The sequence below is a fragment of the Drosophila albomicans genome, chromosome 2L (assembly GCF_009650485.2).
Source record: "Drosophila albomicans strain 15112-1751.03 chromosome 2L, ASM965048v2, whole genome shotgun sequence".
NCBI lineage: Eukaryota > Metazoa > Arthropoda > Insecta > Diptera > Drosophilidae > Drosophila > Drosophila albomicans.
Genome location: NC_047628.2, coordinates 16,563,263 through 16,588,470, shown reverse-complemented (window position 1 = coordinate 16,588,470; position 25,208 = coordinate 16,563,263). Strand labels below are relative to the sequence as shown.

Sequence of the window (25,208 nt, the reverse complement as noted above, 5' to 3'; positions counted from 1 at the left end):
TTGAAGTGCGATAATTCCATACTCTGTTTTTATTTATGTGCATGCGTGTGTGCGTGTGTGTACAGTTGTATGCAGCTTGAAACGAGACGTTTGTTTTGTGCGCACGCTTCGCTGGCAACTGTTAAACTGTTCAACTGCTTGGCCAGTTGATCAGCTTATGGTGGGCTAATCCTTTAATCAGTTTTCTACACAACTCTGCAGTCTGCTGTGCAACTGGTTTTCAACTCTGCGCTGCGCTGCGCTTCACTTCAAGGTCAACGATGCACAGCGAGCCATCTTTCTGTCAGTTTTTCCGCCCGGTTCCCGGCTAATTAATTGACCATTTAATCGCTCGATTTGCTGACTATCTGAGCCTATCTCAGCTTATGGCTCACTCTGGTCTCTGCTAGCACATTTCTGATTGATGTCTGCGAACGCCCACAACAATTAGCCCGGCTCTTATTTTGTATTTCTTTAAACCACGGTCAATGGCACAAGATTCGCACGCCCACCATCCAAATAATGCTCGTCGCGATTTAAGGTGTTGTCATGTTGTAAGCCAACTATATATATTATATATTTTTTGGCTCACATCATTAACATGATTTTATGGCTTAGCTAAATAAATATTACTACATGTTTATTTTTTTTTTTCTTTTCAAATTTCTTCTCCCAACAGAGCAACTCTCTCACAATGCTGAGCAGCAAATCGCATCGCAGCTCACATGGCAGCATCAAGTCATCAACATCGCTACGCTCCAGCAGCAAGTCCTTTCAGGCCAAAATGGATAAAATGTCACAGCATCTGTACGACATTGTCAAAAGCGGATCGATGGTGAAGCGCGCACAGAACAAGAAACGCTTCACGCCCGTCAACTACAAGCATCGTTGGTTCGAATTGACCAAGCGAACACTCTGTTACTTCGATGTCGAGAATGTCGAGGTGAGTCAACCACAGTTTCAATATTATTTACAGTCTTAGAGCTTTTTTACATAGTCTGCTATGCTAACAATATATGGGTAATTCTCTGAAGAAAAAAAAAACATAATCTAAAAGAATTTTAAAAATAAGTGAAGTTTTTTCTTAAAGCTTTAGATAAGCACTATATTTCGAGCTAAGATTGATTTTAGAAACTTGTTTTGTTTTACGATAAAATATATAAATTCGTTCATTTCCAAAACCATTCTTAGCTCTAATTAAAGTACTAATTTAGAGCTAAAAGAATAACCTTTCTTTATTTTTAAAATTGTTTCAGCTTATGTTTTTTTCACTGTAAAGACTGTCGCACGGGACAAATCCGTCAGAGAATTACTCATATATCGAAACATAACTTGCCTTAAAAGGAAATGTGAAAAAAACATTGAATGTTTGTTGTAGTCAGGCAGATTTCATAATGCTAGATTAATCTCTGATTTGATATTTTTCTAAATTATATATTATCAAATTAATTTATTTGTAATCTACAACCGGATTCACGATTCCAATCAGAACGCTTGTTCTATTCAAAATGAAGCAGGGAAATAAGATCAAACCCCGATTTAAAGCAAATTATTCGTACAGTTTATGGTTGACAAATCTTCTTTTATTGACAAATCAATCCGAAAATAACTCGTAATATATTTTTAGACATTAATTAACTCCGCTTCACATCCCCTAAAAATTCCATGCACACGATTGGATTACGAGCTTTTTGCCGTTTATCAATGGCTTTCATTATGACAACTACTTTATATCGTCCTTCAGGAATTAGTACTTTTATATTAATATTCATATCCAAAATAAATGTTTTATGAATTAATTTTGTCTGAGGAAATGAAAACCAACATTAAATGCATTCAATTTATGTTGAACAGAACTTACACCGTTCAAAAAACATTTGTCTTTTACATCCTCTGCGTTGGTGATATACTGAGTCCAAATCTTGTACCAATGCTGATTCTTATCATATAGGAGGCTGCAACAATCGTGAACGTTCATACTTAGCAAGGAGTTGATCCATTCTCCTCGTTCATAATGGAGACCCGTTATAGAAACCTTTTGTATAAATCAGTTACATTTATTATTCAAAACTTTCCTAGAAAATCCATATGAAATTACTTGAATACGATCAGTTGGTTCGTAATTCCATATAGATGTGACATTTCCTGATATTTCTATTTTATCCCCGATTTCTTTTGTGTGCAGTTCCGAAAAATCGAAGAAATTCGAAACAGCCAGGACGTTGGATGGTTGATGTGAGCATGTCGTAAATATTTCTTCATTTTCAAGTGTTAGCCGATAGTTATATGCACTCGCGAAATCCAACCACAGAATTAGTACTTTGAAGAATGCGCCTTTTTCCATTATTAGCCATAAATAATAACTGCTTGCAACGTAGAAATAGTTGTGGTATTTATACACATTATAAATAATGGCTTATCTATTAATGTATATCATTTTTCAGACAACACGTTGTTACTAGATAATTGTGGTACCCCCAATAATTAGAGCTTAGAGATGGATAGATAGATGATCGATTCTTATCGATTTAATTATATTTTACGAAACAAGTGAATTTCCGGATTACGACACACATTGAATTTTAGAGGCTTTTATAGAATTCCTCGACAAATCTTGGAAACCACTCAAAAATTAGGTTAAGTTGAGGTCAAGCTTTAATTCTTTTTTGATCACTTTGAAATTAATTCTAAAATTATATATTTGGCTTAAATGGAGCATTCTTTAGTAATGTAAATGCATGACCTAAGATCCCTCATACTCTCTTTGGCTCACTGTTTCCTGTCTCTCTTACTCTCTCTCTCTCTTTCTCTGGTGTTTTGCTTTGTCTTTTGTTTATCAACTGAGCTGCTGGGAGACAAAGGCTCAGATAGCACGTTCAAGGGATGGAAAGGGGAAGACAAGAGAGTCTATCGCTGGCCATTATTCATGTTTAAGTGGGTGTCTCGACCTGTCGTCATGGTTTCGTCATTTATTGCGTCGTTATTGCAGCACCTAACGCAACATAGGAACATAACTTTCGGAGGGGGCGGGGTGGACTAGGGATGCTCCCTTTGAGAGGGAGGCGGGCAACGAACGGAGGAGGGCGGGAGTGTATTTTGAATGGGAGCACAGCTGCCAGAGGCTCGCGTCTTTGGTATTCGTTTCAAAACAAATGCAAAACAGTCGGCAAATGTGTTCGGCTGTCGTTAAATTCTCGTCGTCGTCGTCGTCGTTGTCGTCGGCAAATCCTTCCAGTCTACAGTGGTGTGTAAGGATTTTTGTGGTTGGACAAACACACCCTGCCAGCAGCTGTTCGCAGCTGTTTCCAGCGACGCCGGCAAACAAAAATGTAAGGGACGCACCCCCGATTCGTAGAGAGTGTAGAGTGTAGAGTTGCCATCCTATCCCGTTTGCTTTATCCCGTTTGGCCATTTTCCCAATTGGAAGTGCTCCTGGATTATTGTGTCGGCATAACGAAGTTCACTAACCGTCGTCGCCACGGAGTTTCTAGCGTTTCCTCGCCGCGTGCGGACGTCTGTTTTTCTCACCTTGCGATTCTTCCACACAACGCTTTTACGCCCTAAACTACAAAAAATTGAAAATTAAATTACAAGTGTATCTTAACATAATTCCTAAAACAAAAATAAGTTTATAACTTTTGCGTTACTTTCGGGTGCAAAGGAAAAAAGCATCTTATTTTTGGGATATTTTTCCAAGCGCGTCGCCGGCTGCCACCCTTGAAAATTTCGGTCGGTTTTTTCGGACGAAGCGGTATTTGAAACAACCCTTATGCGAAATATATAACCAACACTTTTTTGCCGCATTTCCAATAACTTTCTAATCAAACCAAAGTGTCTTCTATGCCTGTCTACTGCGTGTGTTTGTGCAAGACAAGTGAACGTGCCACACACACCCACACACACACACACATACGGTCATATGCCACATGAGATCCCAAAGAAATACTTTGCAATAACTCAAATTCAAATTTTGCAATAGATAACGAGCGACAAGAAAAAGTAAAAGAAAAAAAAGCCCCACCCAAGGCACAAAAAGTTTGCTCAAGTGTGGCGAGTGTGTTTGTGTTGTTGTCTCGCTCACTCATCGTATTGTTGTTGTTATTGTTGTTGCCGCACCCTGGAGCCACAAAAATTAAAAGGATTATCGCCAAGTGTCGCCATAGCTTAGGTAAGCTGTAATTCATTTAGCTTAGTGACACTAACTAAATTAACAATGCCACTCGAAGCTTATAAAAGTTGAAGCTATCAAGTTACCTCCATTTTTGTTTGTTGCTATCATTACTTTCTTTACCTTTTACCAGTTACTTAATTCAGTAATTTTGTTATTCGTTTATAGTCTCCTTCTAGTTGCTTGCATCATTGAGTTATTCAATTTTACCCTTTTTTCAGCTGCTCACTATTTATTTTCATCATTGCCTTCCTCAGCTGTCCACCCTTTTGGCTGGTGTTTTCCTTGTTTTCCCCCATATTTTTCCACTTCAACTGCTTTACGGAGTTTGAGGTTCGTTGAACTTGTGGTGGTAAATGCTCAATTAATTGATTGATACTGGACTCTCGGCTGTCTGTCTGTCGCCTAGTCATGTCTATTGGGGTCACTTGCCTGCTCCCCCAACGCTCTGCATTTAGTCATTGCACTCTCTTCTTGGCACTGAGCGAGGGAGGTGCTTAGTTAGTTAGTTAGTTAGGTGTAGGGGGTGTCATGGTCATTAACCTGTCATAAAAAATAAAAATCGCTGCTCGCAAGTCCCACGACTCCAGAGCTATGGCTCACCAAGCTGGTATGCTAATTGAACCGAGCTTTGTTTGTAAACACTTGGCCAACACCTCCTCCTCCACCTCCTCCGCTTTTAACTTCAGCTCCTCCATTTCGTTATGCTTTGCGCTGTCCGGCTCTCTAATACATTTCTCGCAGATTAAGGTTGTAAATAACAATTTTCCTAAAGGGCCCAAGCGAAGGCGCAGGCAACGCATGTTAAGCTCAACTCGGATTGTCCAACGAATGGCAAATACTCTTTAACTCGAAAAGCTTTAATTAGAGATAGATTTATTGTTGGTATGCTCAATTTAACTACACATATTATTTATTTATTTAAAGGTTAGCTATAATTAAAATTAATACTAACGCTATTGATAAAGCAATGGGAGCGAAGGCCTTCAGCTAACCAATATTATAAAATGCTTTAAAATTAAAAAAAAAATATATATATAGAAAACTCAAACTAACTTTTTAATAAATCCAACTGTAGACAAACTCCTTTAAGATAGCAATGGAAATTTTGTTTTCAAGAATTTTTAGAAGCATTTTTCCAGATCAAAAAGTTTTTAAACGTAACAGTTTTAGTCTAGTTCGTATTCTACTTTTTTACTGTGTAAGATTATTTTCTAATACAATTTTTTATATTCCAACTTTTCTTTGAATTCAAATTAAATTGTTTAAAGACAAAAATGTTCTTTTAGAATTGTTAACTTTAAATGAATTCTTTGCTAAAAGAAGCTACTTTGGTTATATTTTTTGCATTTAAATTGTCTGACTTGGGCTGGACTACCTCTTTGGCAGTATTATGAGCATAGTGTAAAAGTTAATGGAGGTGCCATCTGCCCAACTGACCATCAGGTGCACCCTCCGCGCCCCTTGTAGCTGCAACTCCATTTACGCCTCGTAAAACGTTGTAAATGCCTATGGACAATCAGGCAAAAGACGAACCTCGGAGGGGCCTTGGTGTGTGGGCCTCCATTCTGTTCGGTAGCCATTTGGAATTGGAATCGTTGGCCATTGGCATTGGCAAAAATACTTCTTGTTTTTATGACCTTTGCTTTTTTATGGCACACTCGTCGCCCACAGACTCGAAGAGGACTGGCGAAGAAGCGCGGGGAGGGGGGTGAGAAAAGTTGCTTGATCAATCTCCATAACTGTGCGGCATTTTCAATTAGGCATTTCAATTTATCACCTCACATTTCACTTTACTGCACTGCTCTATGCAGAGTCTGAAGCTCTTCGATTCTCTCTCTCTCTCGCTTTTCGTTTCGGATTATTACTCATCGAATGCATTCAAATTCTTCACGAATTGACACCTTCTTTTGCTGCCCAATGGCCCAAAGCCGATTTCGTAGAATTACAAGTCGCCTGCAGTCGCTTCGCCTGTGTCTGACAAATTAGCGCAGCAGCTAAAGCCGTTTTCTTTTAATACCCTGCATCAGATGGGCTGGAAGGGTGTGTTAATGTCACAATCGAAGTGGAGACAGCTTCAAGTTCTTAAAATAACTACCCAGATATCTGAGAGTAAAAGAACTAGAATATAAACATTAAGTAACAATCCTTTTAACACAAATCAACATTATTTAATAAATAATAATCCTATTTCGAACTTGAACTTAAAATAACTACTTAGATATCTGAAAGTATAAGAATTTGAACATAAAATAGCTACATATATATTTGAGAGTATAAGAACTATAACTTAAAATAACTACCTAGATATCTGAGAGTATAAGAACTTTAACTTAAATTAACTACCTAAAAACCTACGAGTATAAGAGCTATAATATAGAAATTCAGTAACTATCTGTTGAATACAAATCAACATTATTTGATAAATTTTTCTCTCCTCTTTCGATCTTCTCAATAACTATACAATTGAGAGCTTAGTTCATAAATTATTTTTACTTTACCTCTACATCTTTCGATGTTGTTTGTTTTTAACGAGTATCTTAAAGTCGAGCACACTTCGCTATCGCTTTCTTACCTTTAATTCGCTTGTCGGGTGGTCGCCTGCAGACTCGGCTTGTTTTTTTCTGTTGAAATTGACGCCAAAACGAAAATGTTTTTTGATAAACTTTAGCAATGTCTCCCAGACACTGACAGATGTCGTCCCCAAACAGAAAGATGCTCGACTCTCAATGTGAATGTGATTGTGGATTGTGAATGTGGCAACGCATCGCATTGGATCGCATTGCGTGGCATGTCTGACTGGTCCACATGTTGCGGTCGGTTGGCAACATTCAACGACGTCTGTGGCACCTCATTTATAAGCCTAAAATTACAGTTACCCTGTTTGCTTAAAGTCCTGGTCTTTATCGCTTTTGATGTGTGTGCCACATGCGGACTCAGCTTCTCTTGCTTTTGTCGTCCTGAATCATGTTGTACTTTTGCTTTCGTGGCTTACATCACAGCATAATAAAAAAAATTTATATTTGTAATATTATCAATTTAGAATAACATTTTAATATAAAATATTTTGAAACTAAATTTATGAAACACTTTAATAAGAAACTACACTTATTAATGATTTAATTAAAAAAGTTTCTTCCATAGTTCAAGGTGAATACAAAACTTCCTCTTAGCATTTCTAAAATGCATTTATAATATATTTAATTTCTTGAACTCTTTTTCTGTGTAGCGCATTAAAGTGTCGGTGGTATCATGCAGCACATTAAGCTCTTGGGCCAGCTGACTAATTGTCAGCAATTTGGCCATTTACATATGCCCATTACATATCAATTGTGGTGCTTGTTGCACAGCTCGAATGGGCTCTGACTGGTTACAGAGTGGGGCCAAGCCCTTCAATAAACACTTGTAACCAAATTATGAATCATAATCAAAAAGGTAACAACACTTGGTACTCGGTACTCGTTTACTTTGCTGCTGCTGCTGCTCTCTTAACAAAAGCGAATGTCATGCGACCGACCACAGACCACAAAACCTGTTGGTTTCGCCGATAGCTGCTTTTAGTCGCATTGTCTCCTATAAGCCGCATGTCTACATGATTTGCCTATTAACGGTTTGCTTATTGTATGGGCCAAGGATGATTCATCATCAAATGCAGCTCTAGCTTTAGCTTGCGGTTGGTCTTGGCCATTAAATAGGAGTTGGAGTCAGAGTCGAAGTCGAAGTTACTGCTCAGCATGCCCAATGAGCCTACTTCTAATAAGAAGCAGCTTATGGCCAGGTTGTGCTGCTGGTCGATGCTTTTGTCTATGTCTATGTTTCTGGTACCGGGACGAAGATGAAGACGACGACGACGACGACGCTTTGTCTGTGCCGCAATCGCTGTCGGAGTCGCAGCTTTTCATGCTTCATTATGCGCCTTTGAAAGCATCACTTGCTACCTGTCCTCTGTCTGCTGCTCTGTGGCCTGCTTTTCAGCCCTCACTCTAGTCTCTGGTCTGGATCCTTTGTGTGTGTCTCGTCACGCTAGGACGAGCAGGAACATTGAGTTATTGCATATTGCTGCCAAGCTTAAGAGAGCTGAGCGCTGTAAAATCTCATCATCTCGCACAAAGGGCTTCAATCAGCGGCAGCAACAGCTGCCACTGCCACTGCCCCATGAAGCAAGTGTCCCCAGCCCGAAGCTAGGCAGCAAACTACTACTTTTTTTTTTTAGTTTTTTTTGGGGCCGGGCTCGTAAACAATCGTTTAATTGGAATTATGTTTAAAAATAAACGCCTTTCTATTGAAAAACGAGCCCCACTACGCTAAAGACTTTTAAAGATTTTCGCCTTTATTTTATTGGCTTTATCGCTTCAGCTATTTCCGCTGCTGTGTTTGTTGGCCGTTAATTTGAAGCTCACGCGCGAGCCTCGAAAAGCAAAAACCCCGAAACCAAAACCAAAACCAAACCGATCCCAATAATTAGAAATCAAAGCCGGTTCTCCCAAACACAAATACACACACATCGGAAGGCGCGATGTGACGACGATCTCTGATGTTCCTAAACTTGTCTACTTTCGTATTCCAAAATGTTATCACGAACGATGCTCAATGGTCGTCGTCGTCGTTGTCGTACGTTTGGTCAAAACCGCATCGCTGCGTGCTACAAGTTTGTTGTTGCTTTAGCTGCTTTATTTTTTTGTGTTATTCTTTTAGCCCATTTCAAGCCCGTTTACTGTGGCTGTGGCTGATGATTGATCTTATCGCGGTTCGCAGCGCATGAGTCATCATAAAACAAAACAGAAAACATATAATAAAAAAGCGAAGAACAACATCTTCTTCAGCAGCCGCCGTCGCAAGTTGTTAGCTGTTTTGTACTTTATGGCCTGGACAGGGGTTTAAGTTCATAACTCAATGCGGCTGCCTTCATAAGCTGCGTGCGATCTCTGACTTTCCACAGAACGGGTCGGACTGGTGGCCCACCGCAAAGGCCGTTCGAATCGTTCACTTTTGCACCATGGGATGGATTGAAAATGTTGTGCTAACATTAACAAATGAATTGTTGAAATCTTGAGCCAGAAAATATCCAAATCTATATTAGAATACTTTACTTTACTTTTATTTGTAAATTTATTTATTTATTTAAAAAGGTTAATTAAAATTATTACTAACACTATTGGAATAGCAATGGCTGCAAAGGGCATCAGCTTGATAAATTGTGAATTATAATAAGAAACTGTTCAGGCGATTGTGAACTTTTCCACTTAAACAGATGAATGAAGTTTAAGCAAATCTTTAACAAAGAGCAAAAAAGACTTTAAGATTTTATTTACAAAAACTCTAGAATCCTTATTTTAAATGAAAAATGTTTTCAAATCCCAATATTTAACTTAATATTGCTATTAATGTTTATTACTTCTAAAAAAAAACATATAACATTCAGCTTGAATTTTTTATAAATTTAGAAAAATATATTTGAAAATTCAAATATAATTGAAATATAATTTAAGCAGAGTATTAAAGCATCTTTAAGGAATTCGAGATTAATATTGTCTATAAATTAAATCGACTTTTCCCACTGTGCATTGACATCGATTTCGATGTTATTTCCTGGTAAAATGCGTAACTGTAAAACAGACCGCCAAACAAAACAAACAATTGTTGTCCAGCCCAAGATGATAAATTGCTTTGGACCTTGACTTGACTAATTTCCGATTTTAATGAAAATTTCTCCAAATCAAAATTCCGTGAATCTGTCATGCATATCGTCGTCGTCGTCGTCGTATAAATTGCAACTCCTGCGCTGCAAGCATGCATAGGCCAGACCATAGTAGTGTATGAATGAATGATTCAATCGCTTTGGCATCCGCCCCGCATCCGGTTGGCATTACAGTTGCAAGGAGGAGGAGGCCATAACCGAGTGTGGCACATACATAACATATGTGTGTCCGCCAATCTTGTTTTTTGTTTTTTGGGGGCGTTGCGCACTCATCGCTCAGGAATTGCAAAGGCTGCGCTTCTTTGGGCTGCTTGGACACGATCTCGTAGAAGAAGACATGGTCCGAAATGAAAACAAAAACAAAAGCAAAACGCAAAAGCAAGCAATCACCGCGGGCGTTGCTCGTCTGTGCTCTACTGGCTGGCGAGCCGCCTTCTTCCTGCACTAATTGCGAGCATGTTGCATATGCCCCGACTGCATGCATTTTTATGAATGAAACTTTATTTGGCCGTTGGCTTTTTCCCACACGCACAAAAGGAGCTCGAGTTAGCCTCTAATACGCATTCCCATTCATCTCCTTGATAAAAATATGAATTTAATAAATAAAAAATGTAAAAAAAGCAAAAAGTTGGATCGCCCGAGCAGGGACTTGAACCCTGGACCCTTGGATTAAAAGTCCAATGCTCTACCGACTGAGCTACCCGGGCACTTGCAAGCTGAGGCGCTGTGAGCGCACATAAACCCAGCAAAAGAGCGCGACGTCTGCTCTCTGTGCGCTGCCCGTGTCGGTGTGAGTGCCTGTGTGTGTGTTGTTGTTGTTGCCATCTCGCTCTGGCACACATGTTGCTGCCATGTGCAGGCAACTAAAAATAGCACAAGCAGACGAGAACACATTAGTTTCGTTGCTTTTGCATTCCTAATATTTGTATTAATAATCAGTGCTAAATATATTTATCGCATGCGATAATTTCGTTCTCTCGTGATAGAAATTTATGATAAATTTAGCAGACAAAGGAAAGAAAGAAATTCATTAATTGTGGTATTTCAAATTGATTGGTAATATTTTTAGATAAACGCAATTAATTAAAAGCAAATAGTTTGCATACTCCAAATGAAGTTTATTTGGTTTACGACTTTGGTCGCGTCATTGTAAAATATATGTATGTACATACATACATATAATATATCCAGTGAACGACCTCCGCTGCGTTGTTGCAGCTCATGAAATGCATTTATCAAAACATAAAAATAAACACAAATTGCTTCAGAAATAGACAAAGGCAACGCATACGCGAACGCAGGCATCGTTCATCGGGTGTTCGAAGAAAGTATTTAAACAGCTAACCAAGCGAAGACCCGCGATCCGGGACACGGGTTGACTTGGTTAACATCTGAGAAAGCGAATGAGAATTGGGAATGGGAATTGGAATGAGAATGGGAATGGAAATGCCTATGCGTAGGGGTATTTTCCACAGCTGTCAGGAGAAGCACTCGCATGTAATTATGTCGAGGGTTGCGGGGGGAATTCTTTATATGCTTCTTATACGTTTAGTATTTTGGTGTATCGTTATTATGGAGGTTTGCCTTTTGACCTTATGACTGACAATTTCCTCTGCGCATTTATAACCTTAGCCCCCACCATTGTTACCATTCAATTATGCCTTTCTCCTCTTCTCTTCCCTGACTCCAACTTCTTTTAAGCAGTCTCTCACTTCATTTTCATTTTTGTTTGCTGGCTCTTTGTCATTTTCCGGCCTTACACAAGTTTTCCATATGTTTGTTTAATACATTTTAAGCGCTTTTTAAGCGTTCAAGTCACGATTTTCATATTTATACGACAGCATGTGGCAGACGGGTTGACTGAGTTCTTTGGCAAGGGGAGCAAGAGGGGAAGGGGGCAGCACACCTTTTTGGCTGATTGATCAGCTGTATGTATATATGTGTGCTGCTTGGATCTTATCTGCGGCGCATCTTTGACTTCGATTTCCTATTTTTTCTTCTTGGTTTCTATAAATTTAATTATTGAGATTTTGTATGAACTTTTTGTTTTTTCGTCTTATTCAGAGGCGTTGCTTATCTTGCATTTTATCGCCAACGCGCGCTTTTGGTTTTTATATTTTTCCCAGACTACAAAATCATCATGATTACGATGATGATGATGATGATAGATCACTTGATCATCATTATGCATCCAAAAAATTCCAGCTAAAAAGCCAGTTCATGCATGGGCGGCCTTTCCCAGGACGCTTGTGGGGGGCTAAATTATAGCGTAGGCTTTCAACATGCATACAAAAAGAAAAGAAACAAAATAACAACACACAATGCAAATTTCTACAAAAGACAACAACAGAACAACACACACAGCTCGAAGGAAAGGAAGTCATCAGGTGAAGTTAGATGATGCCTAGATACAAAACGGGACAGGAAGAAGCGTAGACAGCAGACAGACAGCGAGTGGACATGACTCAGCAGCTAGTTGGCAGCTCCAGAAGAAATACGAAATGTTTTCAACGCCAAATTAATTACACTGAGAAACACAGAAATGCTGGCAGTCAAGCATGTCCTTTGATGTGAGAAAACAAAAAAAAACAGAAACAGCAGCAGCAAAAGACAACACACAAATTATTATGCATATGAACTGAAAATGTGTTTTCAGTTTCGTTTTCATTTTCATTGGAAAAATGCATCTGCATTTTATGTTTATACCCAGTACACAGACGATTGAAAGGGTGTAATAGGTGGAATAAAGTTTTATAGCATAGAAAAGGTGAACGCACTCGATAGTATGAAGTATTATTCGTGATTAGCACTTAAGTGTGACCAGATTTGTGAATTCTAAAGCACCTAAAATTGAACAAATTCGAGCGGCATGAGCTTTTTGTTAAAGAGTTTTATTTGGTGTGTCAAATATTGTCACTTTAATATCATTTAAATACTTCCTTGAATTTACTATTTGCCTGATACATTTTGCAGGGTATTATAGCCATTATTTAATGTATATTACATACGTTTTTCTTATTTTACTCATTTATTTAACTTATTGTATGTTGTTGTTTTAAGTTTCCATCTCCAAAAATACTTTTAGTTACTTTAAGTATGATATAGGATATCTCATAGTCGTGCACTCTATAGTTGTAGTTTTCATACATGCTATTTTCTTGTGGGAAATGAAAATTTATTGCTCGGCTGCTGACCCCTGGCCATACTCCTACCCCTTATCCCCTACTTCAATATCAACATCAACCTCAACTCCTACTCTTATTTTGTTACCATCCCAAAACTCATGTCCAGTTCGTCCGTGAAATTGAAAAGCCATTAGATACATTAGCTGAGTATCTTGAAGTACTTCAGCTGCACAAATGCTGCAAGCTCTGGCTGGCTGTCTGTCTCTTGTTTTTATTACAGTTATAATTTATTTGAGACAATTTTTCAATGCAACAATCGCGGCATGTGGTCACACAGGTCAGACCAGGGCAGGCTTGGCCTAAGAAGCGCCTCAAAGGCGCGTTATCAATCATGCAACGTCGCGTCGCGTTGCGTTGCGTCGCATTTCGTTTCCATTTTCCCCCCATTTTCGATTTTCGATTCTCCATTGTCGTCGTCGTTTTCATCGTTATTCGGCAGCCAAGTTCCAGACTTTGCACTCGTCACATTCGTTACGCATCTCACAGCAGACACAGAACATGCCTCATCGTGTCCCACAACTCGTCTCGACGACTCGCATGCAACAACGCAGTTTGCTTTCCATTAATCAACATTGAAATGTTGCACTCGCCGACACTTGATCGTTGATCGAACTGAACACGAAAGTTATTTGATTTTCCTCTCGCTATGCTGAATTGCCTCATTAGCTACACATTAGTGAACATTATTTTCCAAGCGTGGGAGGGGTCGACCCCCTCTCCCTCCCGATCTCGAGATAAAATATAAATTTACTTTTCTCAGGAACAAAATGTGTCATTGAGTAAACGTTGAGCTAACGGAGCTTCAAGTCTTTATTGAAGCAAATACGTTATTGAACTCAGAAATGTTTGTTGTGTGGTCTTCGAAACTTCTATTTGGTTTACGTGTTTTTAATACACTTTCATATATACATATCTGAAAATACTTATATATGTATCTTAAGATACTTTCAGATATATTTTAAAACGTTTCAGCCTGAAGTTCTTAGTTGCTTTGGCTCATCTAACATAATTGCAATTTGGAATTGTACAAAAGGATTTTTTTTTTTTTTTTTGGCAAATTCCATATTTTTAAATACTTTACATTCATTTTCCTATTCTTTTTCAATTATGTCTTTCTCTATACTTTTAATTGCTTTACAGTTTTGAATATATTGTTATTTTTGTCCCTATTAAAATCTTGAATCTTATCATTATTTTCTCGTATTTCTGTCTCCATCTTTGTTGTTGTTTGCCAACAATTGAATTGCATTTTGCACTTAATTATTTTCGCTTTCGCTCCATTCCATTCTTTGCCTACCTGTCGTCGCTTTGCTTTGACATTTCATTCAATTATATGCGCAGGTGTTTCGAATCCCAGTCGCTCTTAGGTCTCTGGTCTCTGGCCTTTTGTCTCAGTTGCAGTTCCTCTCTGTCTCAGTTTTTCCCAGTTTCAGTTCCAGTTCCAGTTTGAATCCTCAAGCTGCGTTAGGGTTACCTTTAGCAACGTTTCGTGTTTCAGGCTGTTGTCCTTTGGCGTATTGTGTTACTCTTAAGTATCCCTTTCCTTTGAGCGTTTGCCGCGGAAATTGCAGTGCAACTTTAAACGACAAAACCGAAAAGAAGGAAAAGGGTCCCAAATGTAGCCTAAGCAACAGTCTACAAAAAGGACTCACAGCTGACTGCCAACGCTTCAAACTTAATTATAGACGAAGGACAATAAAAAAAGAAAAAGGGTATATTTATTTATATTTTATTATGATGGACCCACATGATATTCTATTAGATATATCAAAAATACTTTAAAATTTATGAAAGGGTATTTTTCTCTTTTATTATGATGAATGTTAGAATTTGAAATTTCAAAAAAATACTTTCAATATTACATCTTCTTTTCAGCTCTTCTTCTAATCATTGTTTAACAGATTGTTTGCATAACAATTTCAACACTTTGTAGGCCGTGTTTACGCCCCTCTTGACAGCCCTCTTTTTGGCCCTAGGGCGAAGGTCTTGTGCCTGCTGCAGGCTGCATTTAAATGCAGTTTGATTAATGTTGCATTAATTGACTTTCACTGCCTTTCGATTTCGTTGCGCCCCAAAAATACAAAAATGTATGTATTTAATTTTGTAGCGAGTGAGAGGTCTTCAGGTTACTAAACCCGGTTCCCAATTCCCTGCTTGCCATCTTTGCAACTCTCTGTTGTCGGGTTCTTCTTCTTGCTCTTTATGCCGCTTAATTGCTGTCAATTTTGTGTCTGCGTTTCTCAATGTAAATCACAAGCAGCTGTGAGTTTAATGTACACGTTGATGTTGCCATTTGTTGTTGTTGGCCTGGGGCAGCCCACTCGCTTGCCGTTTATTATTGCCACATGTCGCGTTTGCCAATTTGCAACACATGCAGCAGGGACGATACGTTGCATATGCTGAGCTATGAGTTCATTCACCCACTCGGCTAAAAGTTTTGTGCCATGATTCTCAACTATGCCACACACAGAACACACAGAGAGACAGACAGAGAGAGAGAGAGAGAGAAAGGGAGATAGAAGTTTGCCATCATTTTCATTCACATTTTCCATTTAGCATTTCCATTTCAATTGCTAGTTTGCTGAGTTCTTCTCTAGCTCTGTAGCATTCTATTCAGTAAAAAGTATTACGACTATATGTTGAAAAGTGGCACGACATGGAAATCATGACATGCAGCACAGGAAGCATCAGAACCTTTGACGATGTTGCAACAGCAAACTGCCAACAAGCCAACAAGCCAGGACAGCCGCCGCCGGATGTTGTCAATGTAATTGTGATGACTTTCCTTTAGCTTTTATTGTCCATCACTCCCAACACTCACACTCCCACAATCACACTCTCCACACTGATATTCTTTCTATTCATTTGCCAGCAGCAGCTATCAAGCGGCAGAAAATAAGTTATTGGTAATAATAACTGGGTGATTGGAGACAAGTTTGAAACTTTCAGTATGGAAAGTTGTATTCTAAGTATTGCAAATACTAAGGAATATCAAAAAAAAAGGAACCTTTTGATAGTGAATACGAGTATTTAGAGAAACAAACTTAATAATTAAAGTGTTCATCTACTAAAAAAGAACTTAAAAAGTGAACTTTGGTAGTCTCTGAATAAGTAAAGTTTTGATTTATTTAAAATCTTTAATCTTAATCTGTGGTATTAAATACTTAAAGAAATGTGGGTGAACTAGTAAGAAATGGTATTTAATATTTAAAGCTTAATTTAGAAACATGAACAGCAAAGATTTTGAATAATAAAAATACTTAGGGATAATTTTTTTGATATTAAAAACGAGTATTAAAAAAAATGTTTATCAACTTAAAGAGTAAGGAGCTCTATTAAAAAACTTAAGGAATGACCCTGAGAAATATTTCCAATCTTTATATACCAACATTTTTAATTAGTAAATATACTAAGGGATAATCAATCTTTTGATGTTGAATATTAAAAAAAAAAAAATCATAAACGCTTGTTCATATTTACCAATTCTATAATTCTAAGAAAGCTTAATTTTGTCTAGTTGTAGAAGCCGTCTCGTTTTTTATGAGATCGATTCTTAAGTCTTCTTTGAACTTGAAATTAAAATTCTTAGAACAATTTTAACTGCTTCTTTTTCGTATTTCTATATATTACTAAAGTCATAAATTATGGCATTCTTCTTGTAGGTTTCTGCTTATAATCATAATTTGTTAAGAATGCCAAAGCTTCAAAGTCTAGGAATTAATCTAGCATAATTGCTAGAAACTTTCCTTTGTTCCAGTTTTTTGTTTTCATGCGTGGATTTCTTCACGTCTTGCATGTGTTGGGTTTATCCACTTATTATTCAATTATGATGAAGATTTTGAAGCATGCCTTCATCTAATTTCTAGCATTATTTTCATCATTATTCTACAGTTGAGAGTGATACAAAGTTCTTCTCTACTCTTCCGTTCTTTGGAACTTTTTCTCAAATTAGCGCCAATTGAATGTTCGTGTTCATGCTCACGAGTGTGTGTGTGTTTGTGTGTGAGTATGTGTTTGTGTGTATGTGTGTTTTCAAGTGCGTTTCAATTTCAATTTCAATTGCCTGTCAAGTTGATGCTTGGCTACTTAAAAACAAAATTTCCATTTCGTTTCGTTTCGCTTTGCTTTACGTTTTCTTCATTCCCTTCTCGCTTTATCGTGTTTCTCTTATTATATTTTTTTTTTAGCTCTCCCACATGCTTTTTAGACTTTGTTTTGGCTTTTGCTTTGACTTGAGCTTAACCCAAATAATTGTTGACGTTTTATGTACAATTTTATGTAGTACTTGCAAGCCAAAAAGGAAGTTCCATTTTTTTTTTTTCGTTGTTGTTCTCCTCATCTTCATTATTTTCGTGCGAGTGTGTGTGCTTAGCCTCCCCCTTTGACCCCCGTAGCAGCCGTGACTTTTGCCGCTGCTCTAAAGTGTTTTTTCGTTTTCCTTTTTTTTTTTAAGACTGCCAACTAAAGCGTAGAAGGGTATGATGAGTTTGTGGCAACTGAAAAAAAAACTTTACTTTTATGTTATGGACAGACGATCAAATTTCAAACGGATGTTATTGAATTATAATTTAAAAAACTTATTCAAGAAATTGTATCGAGTATCTCGAAGTCGAGCACTCTCGAATGCAGCTTTTGTTTTGTGTAGTACTTGCTTTAAAGATTTTTTCTTTCTTTTTTTAAAGATCTTTTTTTTTCTTATTTGAAATCGCTGCTTGTTTATTTGAGGTCTTTGTGTCAACTGTGTGTTGCTGTTGTTGTCGTTGTTGTTGCACAAGTTTTTATTTTATGTTGTCGCTGTTGCTTCACTTTTGTTTAGATCTTTGTTTGTGTGTATATTTTTTTTTTTGTTCAGGTTGCTGCGATAAGCCAAAAGGGGACACGACGTGCTTATCTCTCGCTTTTCACTCGATGACGCCACGCTGCGTGTGTTCCACAACAACAACAACAACAACACCAGCAACAACAAGATTAAGTCCAAGTGCGCCTAGTTCAAAACAGAGAAAGACAAAGGAAAAACAGTAAAGTGAACAAATGCTGCTCAAAGAAAAGCTAAATTACATTTTGGGCTTCCTTCGAAGTCGCCTGTCAAGTCAATTAGGCCAATTATGTTGACTTAATTGAGCTTGCAGCGCTGCAAAGTGTGCACAATTGTTACCCGGCTCCTCCTCCTCCCCTTGCCAACTTTTACTGCCACACGTGCACAAATTACCCTTGCAACAACAAGGACAACGGCGTGGCAGCCAGGATAGCACGTCGCTTTAAGTGACGCGATGTCGACGCCACATAGAATGCCTGACAACAAAAAATACAAAAAAAAAACCTCGAGTTGAGTTGCGGAAATTTTCGGTGGCATTTTATTATGCGACGCCTCTTTCCGATTTACTGCCAAGTTTTTTGTGGCAGCTTTTTTATTCTGCACTTTTTTTTTGTAGTAATGTTCCCCGATTATAGGTTGATTTTGGCAAGGGTTGAGCTCTTGTTACAGGGGAAATTTCTTAGGGTTTCTCAAGTGCAATTTGTGACTTGAAGATTGTGACTTTAAAGATTAAGCACACGCTGTACTCTTTTCTGTTCGTAAACGATTTGACATTGCAGTTATGTGAGTTTTATTGTCATTCTTTATAATGAATTTGAATAATTTGTAATTTGTAAAGAGCAAATAAACCCTCACTATTATTTTCGACTCTACACTTTCCTCTTTATAGTAAACGATTTACGATTTCATCTTGCAGTAAGTCTGGGTTTATCGTAATTTGATTTAATAAAATTTAATTTTAGAATTTGATTGTTGTTTCAAACTCTTGCCAAACTTTCTGATTTTCCTAAACGCTTACTTATTTCATCTTGCAGTAAGGCTAGGTTTATCGTAATTGGCTATCAATTTTAAATTTAGAATTTGATTATTAATTCAAATTCTTGATTTAATCGTGAAGTTAGGCTAGGGTCATCGTTAGTTGTTCTAATAAATTGTTATTTGGTATTTTAGATATCGATTGTTATTTCAAGTTCTTCCTCAAATTCAAATTCTCCTTCATAAACGCTTTATGATTTGATCTTGTAGTTAGGCTAGGTTCATCGTAATTTGATATAATAAATTATAGTTTTGCTATTTTGGAATTTCATTGCTATTTTAAATTCTTGCCAAACTTTCTGATATTCATAAACGCTTTATGATTGGATCTTACTCTTGTCTTTATTATAACATACCTTATAACCATATCATCCTCATTGATATATTGACCAAGTTATTAAGTGTGCAAACATTTCTCTTGAGTTCTTTATTCTCGCTACTTTCGTGACCGTTGCTGCTTGCATATCTTTTAAGTGTTAAGTGGCATCTTTTCACTAATCTCTGTGTCTGCTTCCTTTCTCTTTCAGCGACGTCGCGAACGTGGACGCATTAATCTGAAAGGCGTTCGCCTTGTGGAGGAGGCAACAGTCAACGGTGAGGGCGGTGATCCCTTTGCCCCGGATGTGAGTACTCCACCTTCCCCTGCTTCACTTCCACACTCTCAGACTTCCTCTCGCCTTTATGACACGTTTGATTTCGATTTCGATTAATGTGAATGCAATTAACAGGGTTACCCGTTTCAAGTGGGCTACTGCGAGACACAGCAGCTGCAACAGCAACAAGCGGAGCAACAACAACAACAGTTGCTGTCGGGCAACGGAGTTGAGGGGCAATTGGTGGGAAGAGCGGTGCCACAATACACGCTCTACGTGATAGCCAACAGCGAGAAGGAGCGCAGCGATTGGATACGAGCCATAAGACAAGGTAAGTCACCTCGATAATGATAATGATGATGATGATGATGATGACCCCAAAAAAAAAGAAGTAAAGAGAAGATCCATCGCTTAACCTAAATTTACGTATTGATGCGAAAACTTTATTGATCTCCGTCTCTCTCTCTTTCTCTCTCTCTCTCTGTTAGTTTGCGAGGACAGCAATACACCGAAATCGTATCGCTATCATCCTGGTCTGTGGTCGGGCAAGAAGTGGAGCTGCTGCAAGGGATTAGCACGTGCCACCTTTGGATGTCGCGCCGCAACTCATTGGCGTGAGGCCAACAACAATCCAAGTAAGAACAACAATGTTGATGCCACTGGCAATGCCATAAAGCAAATCGCCAGCAATTTCTCGCCTTGCGTGAAGCCCTCTGAATTCAATTCCAATTGCAACTCCCTCTCCACCTCCAGCTCCCTTTCGCACCTCACCTGCTTCTCCTCGAGATCGTGTCCGTAATGGCGTTGGCGTTGGCGTGGCATAGTTGCAACTTCCTCTCTATGAAAAACTCGTGTGTTTGTTTCGTGTACGATGTTTGATTTTGCAGTCCAGTTTTCTGTATTTTTAGTCTGGCAAATATATGTGTATAGGGAGGGGAAGACATTGACAGACCCGGCAGAGGGCAACCATGTGGCGAGATTGTAGAATTTGTTTTGTTTTCATTTGGCTTTAGCATCAGCATCAGCTTTCGCTTTGTTTTGTTTTCTTTTGTCTTGCCTTGCATTGCAACATGTGGCGATAAACTGATGTGGCAAGCATTCGCCATGCTTTAGGGAGAAGTTCAGTCTGTTTTCAATTTCATGCCGTGAGCTTTCACCTCACTGGCAATGGGGCTAAACGGGGAGTGAGTTGCAAGTTAGACATTCTTTTAGGCACGGTCGAAGCCTAATTGAGGCATCTTCTCAACACTGCCAGCTAATGATGGGCAATGTGAAAAGCAGCATTGGAAGCTATTGCATTGCATGCAGAATCTTGTCATCACTATGACCATGGTTAAAGATGCATTAGCTATTGCTACACAGAGAGAAAAAGTGTACCAGAAAAAGGCACTTCATAAATTTAATAACCAGGGTTTGTTCCGCAATTTATTATTATTTATTACATATATTATTTTTCTGATAACAAAATTGCATCTTAATCTTATCACTATATACAATTGATACAAAAAGTTTTCTATAAAGGTCCACTAAATGAGTTCTTTTAAGTCTTTGCTAACTAGAAACATTTGTTAAACAGCTGGCTGGATTTCCCCTTCAAATGCTCTAAGAACATCAATAAAATATAATAGCAAAAATATATAAAAAAGATATAAATATCTAAAAATATGAATCACCAATTTTCCTCCAGCTTCTCTTGTCATTTCAATTCATGTTCTATCAACTTTTTCTCTCTGTGCAGCTTCTGCCTTTGCTGCTCCTTCGACACAAAACTGTGTTTCTTTTCGCACATGTTTGCCATTCGCCAGTGCTTTTCATTCTTCCTGTCGCCTTGCGCAATTTGACACATTGTCTCGTCTCGGTTTTCCTCGTTGCAACTTGGGTAGCTGTTAATGAGCAGCAAAGCATCTGAAAGATGCGCAGATACTTTTGCACAACTTGGTGGCAATCGCTGCTTTGTGTGTGGCCGGAACAAACACCACAAAAGTCGTCGCCGGTTTGCCTTTGCCTTTGCTTTGCTTTGCTTTTCTTTCGTTTTGTTTCGTTTGTCTAATGCAACTTTGCCACCTGCCACCTGGAGTCCGATCTCTGTCCGTCAGTTTAAAGTTTAGCTTTAGGGGGTATCGACTGCTTGCGATTTCCAAGTATTATGACAGCAGCAAACAAAACAATCGAGCGTCAGCGACGCAGCTTTTAGATGAACTCATGATTCACACAACCTCCATAAACATTACTTATCTGCCTGCATCTGTTGTGTGTATGTTGTTTGTTCTCACAGATCTATCAAGATAGCCACGCTCTCTCTCTCTCTTGCGCTGTACTTTGTGCCGAAAGAGTATGTGTGCATATTAAAGACAAAGTGATTTAGTGTAGAACTCTATGACAAAATAAAACAAGTAAGAAAGCTACAGTCGAGTGTACTCGACTGTGAGATACCCGCTACCCATTTTGAATAAAAGTAATATATTTTGCGGTATATTTCTCAAAATATACCAAATATACTACAAAAATACTAAAAAAAATATACCAAATGGTATATGTGGTATATCGATATAGTACCGCATTCAAAATATACCATAGACGGCACAATATACCAGATTGTCAGACAAAGTAACTAAGACCTCCAGTAAGTAGGCGTTTTTGCCCATACAAAAGAATTTCTTTAATAACTTCGACAATTTTTATCTGATCGCAACCAAATGTTCAGGAATCATAACTACTATAGTAATTATTGTATATACCAAAATTCGTAACTCTAGCTTTAAAATTACGCTTGTTATTCGATTTTTTTTGATTTGCGGGGGCGGAAGTGGGCGTGGCAAAAATTTGAAACAAACTTGATCTGCGTGCAAACATAACAAATGCTGTCGAAAAAAAATTATAGCTCTATCTCTTATAGTCTCTGAGATCCAGTGTTTCATACGGACGGACGGACAGACACACAGACACACAGACGGACAGACGGACAGACGGACAGACGGACATGGCTATATCGTCTCGGCTGTTGACGCTGATCAAGAATATATATACTTTATAGGGTCGGAGATGCCTCCTTCAACCTGTTACATACATTTCCTGCCGGCACAAAGTTATAATACCCTTCTACCCTATGGGTAGCGGGTATAAACAGCGCCAAGATACGCATCGAATGCTGTCAACAATAAATATAAGAAAACAACTCGAAGTATTTACCAAAAACAGTTATTTAAACATTTTATTATACTGTTAAATTAATATGGTATTAATTATCATATTTTGTGGTAAAGTTTAGACAGCAGTATCAGTGTTTATAATAACATCAAATTTTAGATATATAATACATTTATTTTGTATTGCACCTCAATCAACTCAGTTGAATTTTACAAGTCTAAAAATCGTTACAATACTTTTCATACTTATATAATTATACTGTTATATTATGGTATTAATTACCACATTTTATGATAAAGTTTAGACAGCAGTTTCAGTGTTTATAACAACATCAAATTCTACATATATAATAGATATATTTTCTATTGCATTTCCTTAAATTAGAATCTCAATCAACTCTGGCCTTTATGTTGAATTTTACAAATCTGAGAACCCTTAAAATACTTGTATTATTATTTAGAAAAATTCTACAAAACTAGTGCTTCCCACAGAAAATCAAACAACGTCAGCCATAAAGTAGAATTTTATGTACACATACCTCAGAAGATATTCCCTTTATGGAACTTGGGGAGACTCCCCGTCAAGATACTTATCAGCACTTGTATCTGGATGACAATCTCCCACACTTGTGTATCTTTTTCGAGTATCTTGAGCCCTTTCACATAATTAGATTTTTGCGCTCATTTAACACATATTTGAGTTGGATAGTATAATTAACAGAGAACATTTTCAACTCACGCAGACATTTCTTGTCCAATTATTGTCGCTTATCCTTTGTGTCCTTGGGTACAAAAGACCCCTATATAAATATTATTATTCGACTAGAAGAAGACGACAACCAGCTGCTGCTGCTGTTGCTGCTGCTGCATTCATTCTCTGTCATACACTTAGGAGCCAACTTTTCCCATTTCGTGCCGAGACAATTACTCGGCTTCCCCTTGTCAAGTTGATTTCGATCAAGACAACATTTGTGTCATCAGATTAAATAGGAGGGCGACATGCATTCAGAGAGTTTTACCCTTAAATTTGTTTGCCACAGAACGAACATTCATCCAAATGGAGGCGTCACATTAAGTTGCCGTTAAGTCTGCGATTTCGGCAAGTCATTGCGATGCGATGCGATCGGATCTGTTTTGCGAAAAATCGGAACGCACATTAACTTCATTTATCAGCGCAGTGTGAAGAACAAGGAAAGTGGCCTCGCTTGGTAGATTGGAGAAGGATGGACGTTGGAGGCTGGGAGGTTGCACGCCCTCGGTTTTTGGGGCGCTGTCAGTTGCCGTTACAATAAATTAGCCTGTCAATGGGTTGCAATCTCTCGACGCCCGCGCACTCAGCACGAGGCTCCCGAATTATATTGTTGCATATGGAGTGTGCTTGGACCTTTTTTAGTTCCCTGCCAGTTGAGATTAATTATGGTTTCATCCTTGCCCCAGGGCTGCGCTCTTGTGTAAGTAGGGGGAGGGAGGGAGGGCGATGACGATGGCGACAGACTTTCGCTCGCTTCGGATGGTAATTAAAAAGTGACTACAGATATCAAGAGCTAGCTCGCTGAGTTTTACGATGCCGTTGCTCCACCCAGACTTTCCCCGCTCCTCCCCTTGCCACCCCACACACTTGTCAAGATTTATGCGCCTCGTTTTAAGTGCTTCGAAAATAGTTTCATGTCTGTGATTATTATCATCTGGTTTTATTTTTCTTTTTTCGACTTACAGCACACACACGAAAAAGAAAACAAAGCTTGTCTCTAATCAAAGAACAAAGACGCACTTCAGGAGATTTTCCACATATTAGGCTAAAAAGGGATCTCTGTTTGGTAGCAGCTTGCAGTTTTTCTGTTTGGTTTTTGGACACCCCCGCGGAGTTGTTGGAGAGTTGCCAGAGTTCCTTGAAGTGCTTTGCTGTGGAAACTGGTTTTTTCGGTTTCAGTTTTGGTTGTTGTTGTTGTTGCTGTTATTGTTAGTGTTGTATCCGAAAAGCCAGTTCGATATTTAAGAGCATCTGTGTCTGCGTCTTGGCCGAAAGAGCGAAATTGGTAACGTTCAAACTGGTTTTTGCCAGGCCAATTGTTGTGCCTGTTGCCTGCTCCTACTGCTGTGTGCGTGTGTGTGTGTCGAAAAAGTAAACAAAAATTGTGTCTAGTGTTGTGTCGCGGGGCACGTGCAATGAACTTGTTCAGGACTTGCTGGAGGATCTCTAGCAGCTGCTTGCTAGTGGCAGAGAGGGAGGGGCAGTGACTGCTCTGATTAATATGCCTGTCCCTGTCTCGCCTAGTCGTCCCATTTGAAAGTCACAAATGATTGTAATTAGGCGCTTTTGTTGTTGCGTCTCCTTCAAAAAAATAAAATAAAAGCGTCGGGTGATTGACCATGAAAAGAGCAAAGACAGATAGAGGAGGGAGGTGGAGTGGAGACTTAAAAATTGAGAGAGAGAGTATCCAAACATGCTTTTATGTGTGTGCCTTTTCATGCATCTTCGCCGCTACTGCTTCTTCTTCTCCTTCTTCAGCATGTTCTTCTCCTTCTCTGGCTGCCCTACCCACTCGCTTGCCTAAAGTTTTAGGCATCCCCCCCGTTTCCCCGCCTCT

General features: G+C 38.6%; 2 protein-coding genes and 1 non-coding gene across 3 annotated transcripts in view; 1 reads left to right on the top strand and 2 right to left on the bottom strand.

Moving 5' to 3' along the window:
• The window catches only part of LOC117563592 (tyrosine-protein kinase Btk29A), a 49,089-nt gene that overhangs the window by 1,764 nt on the left and 22,117 nt on the right, over window positions 1-25,208 (top strand). Inside the window, exons 2-5 of the mRNA XM_034241978.2 lie at window positions 659-922; window positions 19,409-19,504; window positions 19,610-19,805; window positions 19,963-20,109. Coding sequence (XP_034097869.1) covers window positions 674-922; window positions 19,409-19,504; window positions 19,610-19,805; window positions 19,963-20,109 — 688 coding nt within the window. The 5' untranslated portion in view covers window positions 659-673. The remainder of the gene's footprint in view (window positions 1-658; window positions 923-19,408; window positions 19,505-19,609; window positions 19,806-19,962; window positions 20,110-25,208) is intronic.
• Window positions 1,563-6,960, bottom strand: LOC117563593 (uncharacterized). The gene is made up of 4 exons (XM_052002087.1): window positions 6,723-6,960; window positions 2,078-2,342; window positions 1,841-2,014; window positions 1,563-1,784 (listed from the first exon to the last, which is right to left on the bottom strand). The coding sequence occupies exons 2-4, from the start codon at window positions 2,321-2,323 to the stop codon at window positions 1,614-1,616; spliced, it is 591 nt and encodes a 196-aa protein (XP_051858047.1). The 5' UTR covers window positions 2,324-2,342; window positions 6,723-6,960; the 3' UTR covers window positions 1,563-1,613.
• Trnak-uuu (transfer RNA lysine (anticodon UUU)) lies at window positions 10,480-10,552 on the bottom strand. Its single transcript has one exon. It is a non-coding gene; the product is annotated as a tRNA-Lys (tRNA).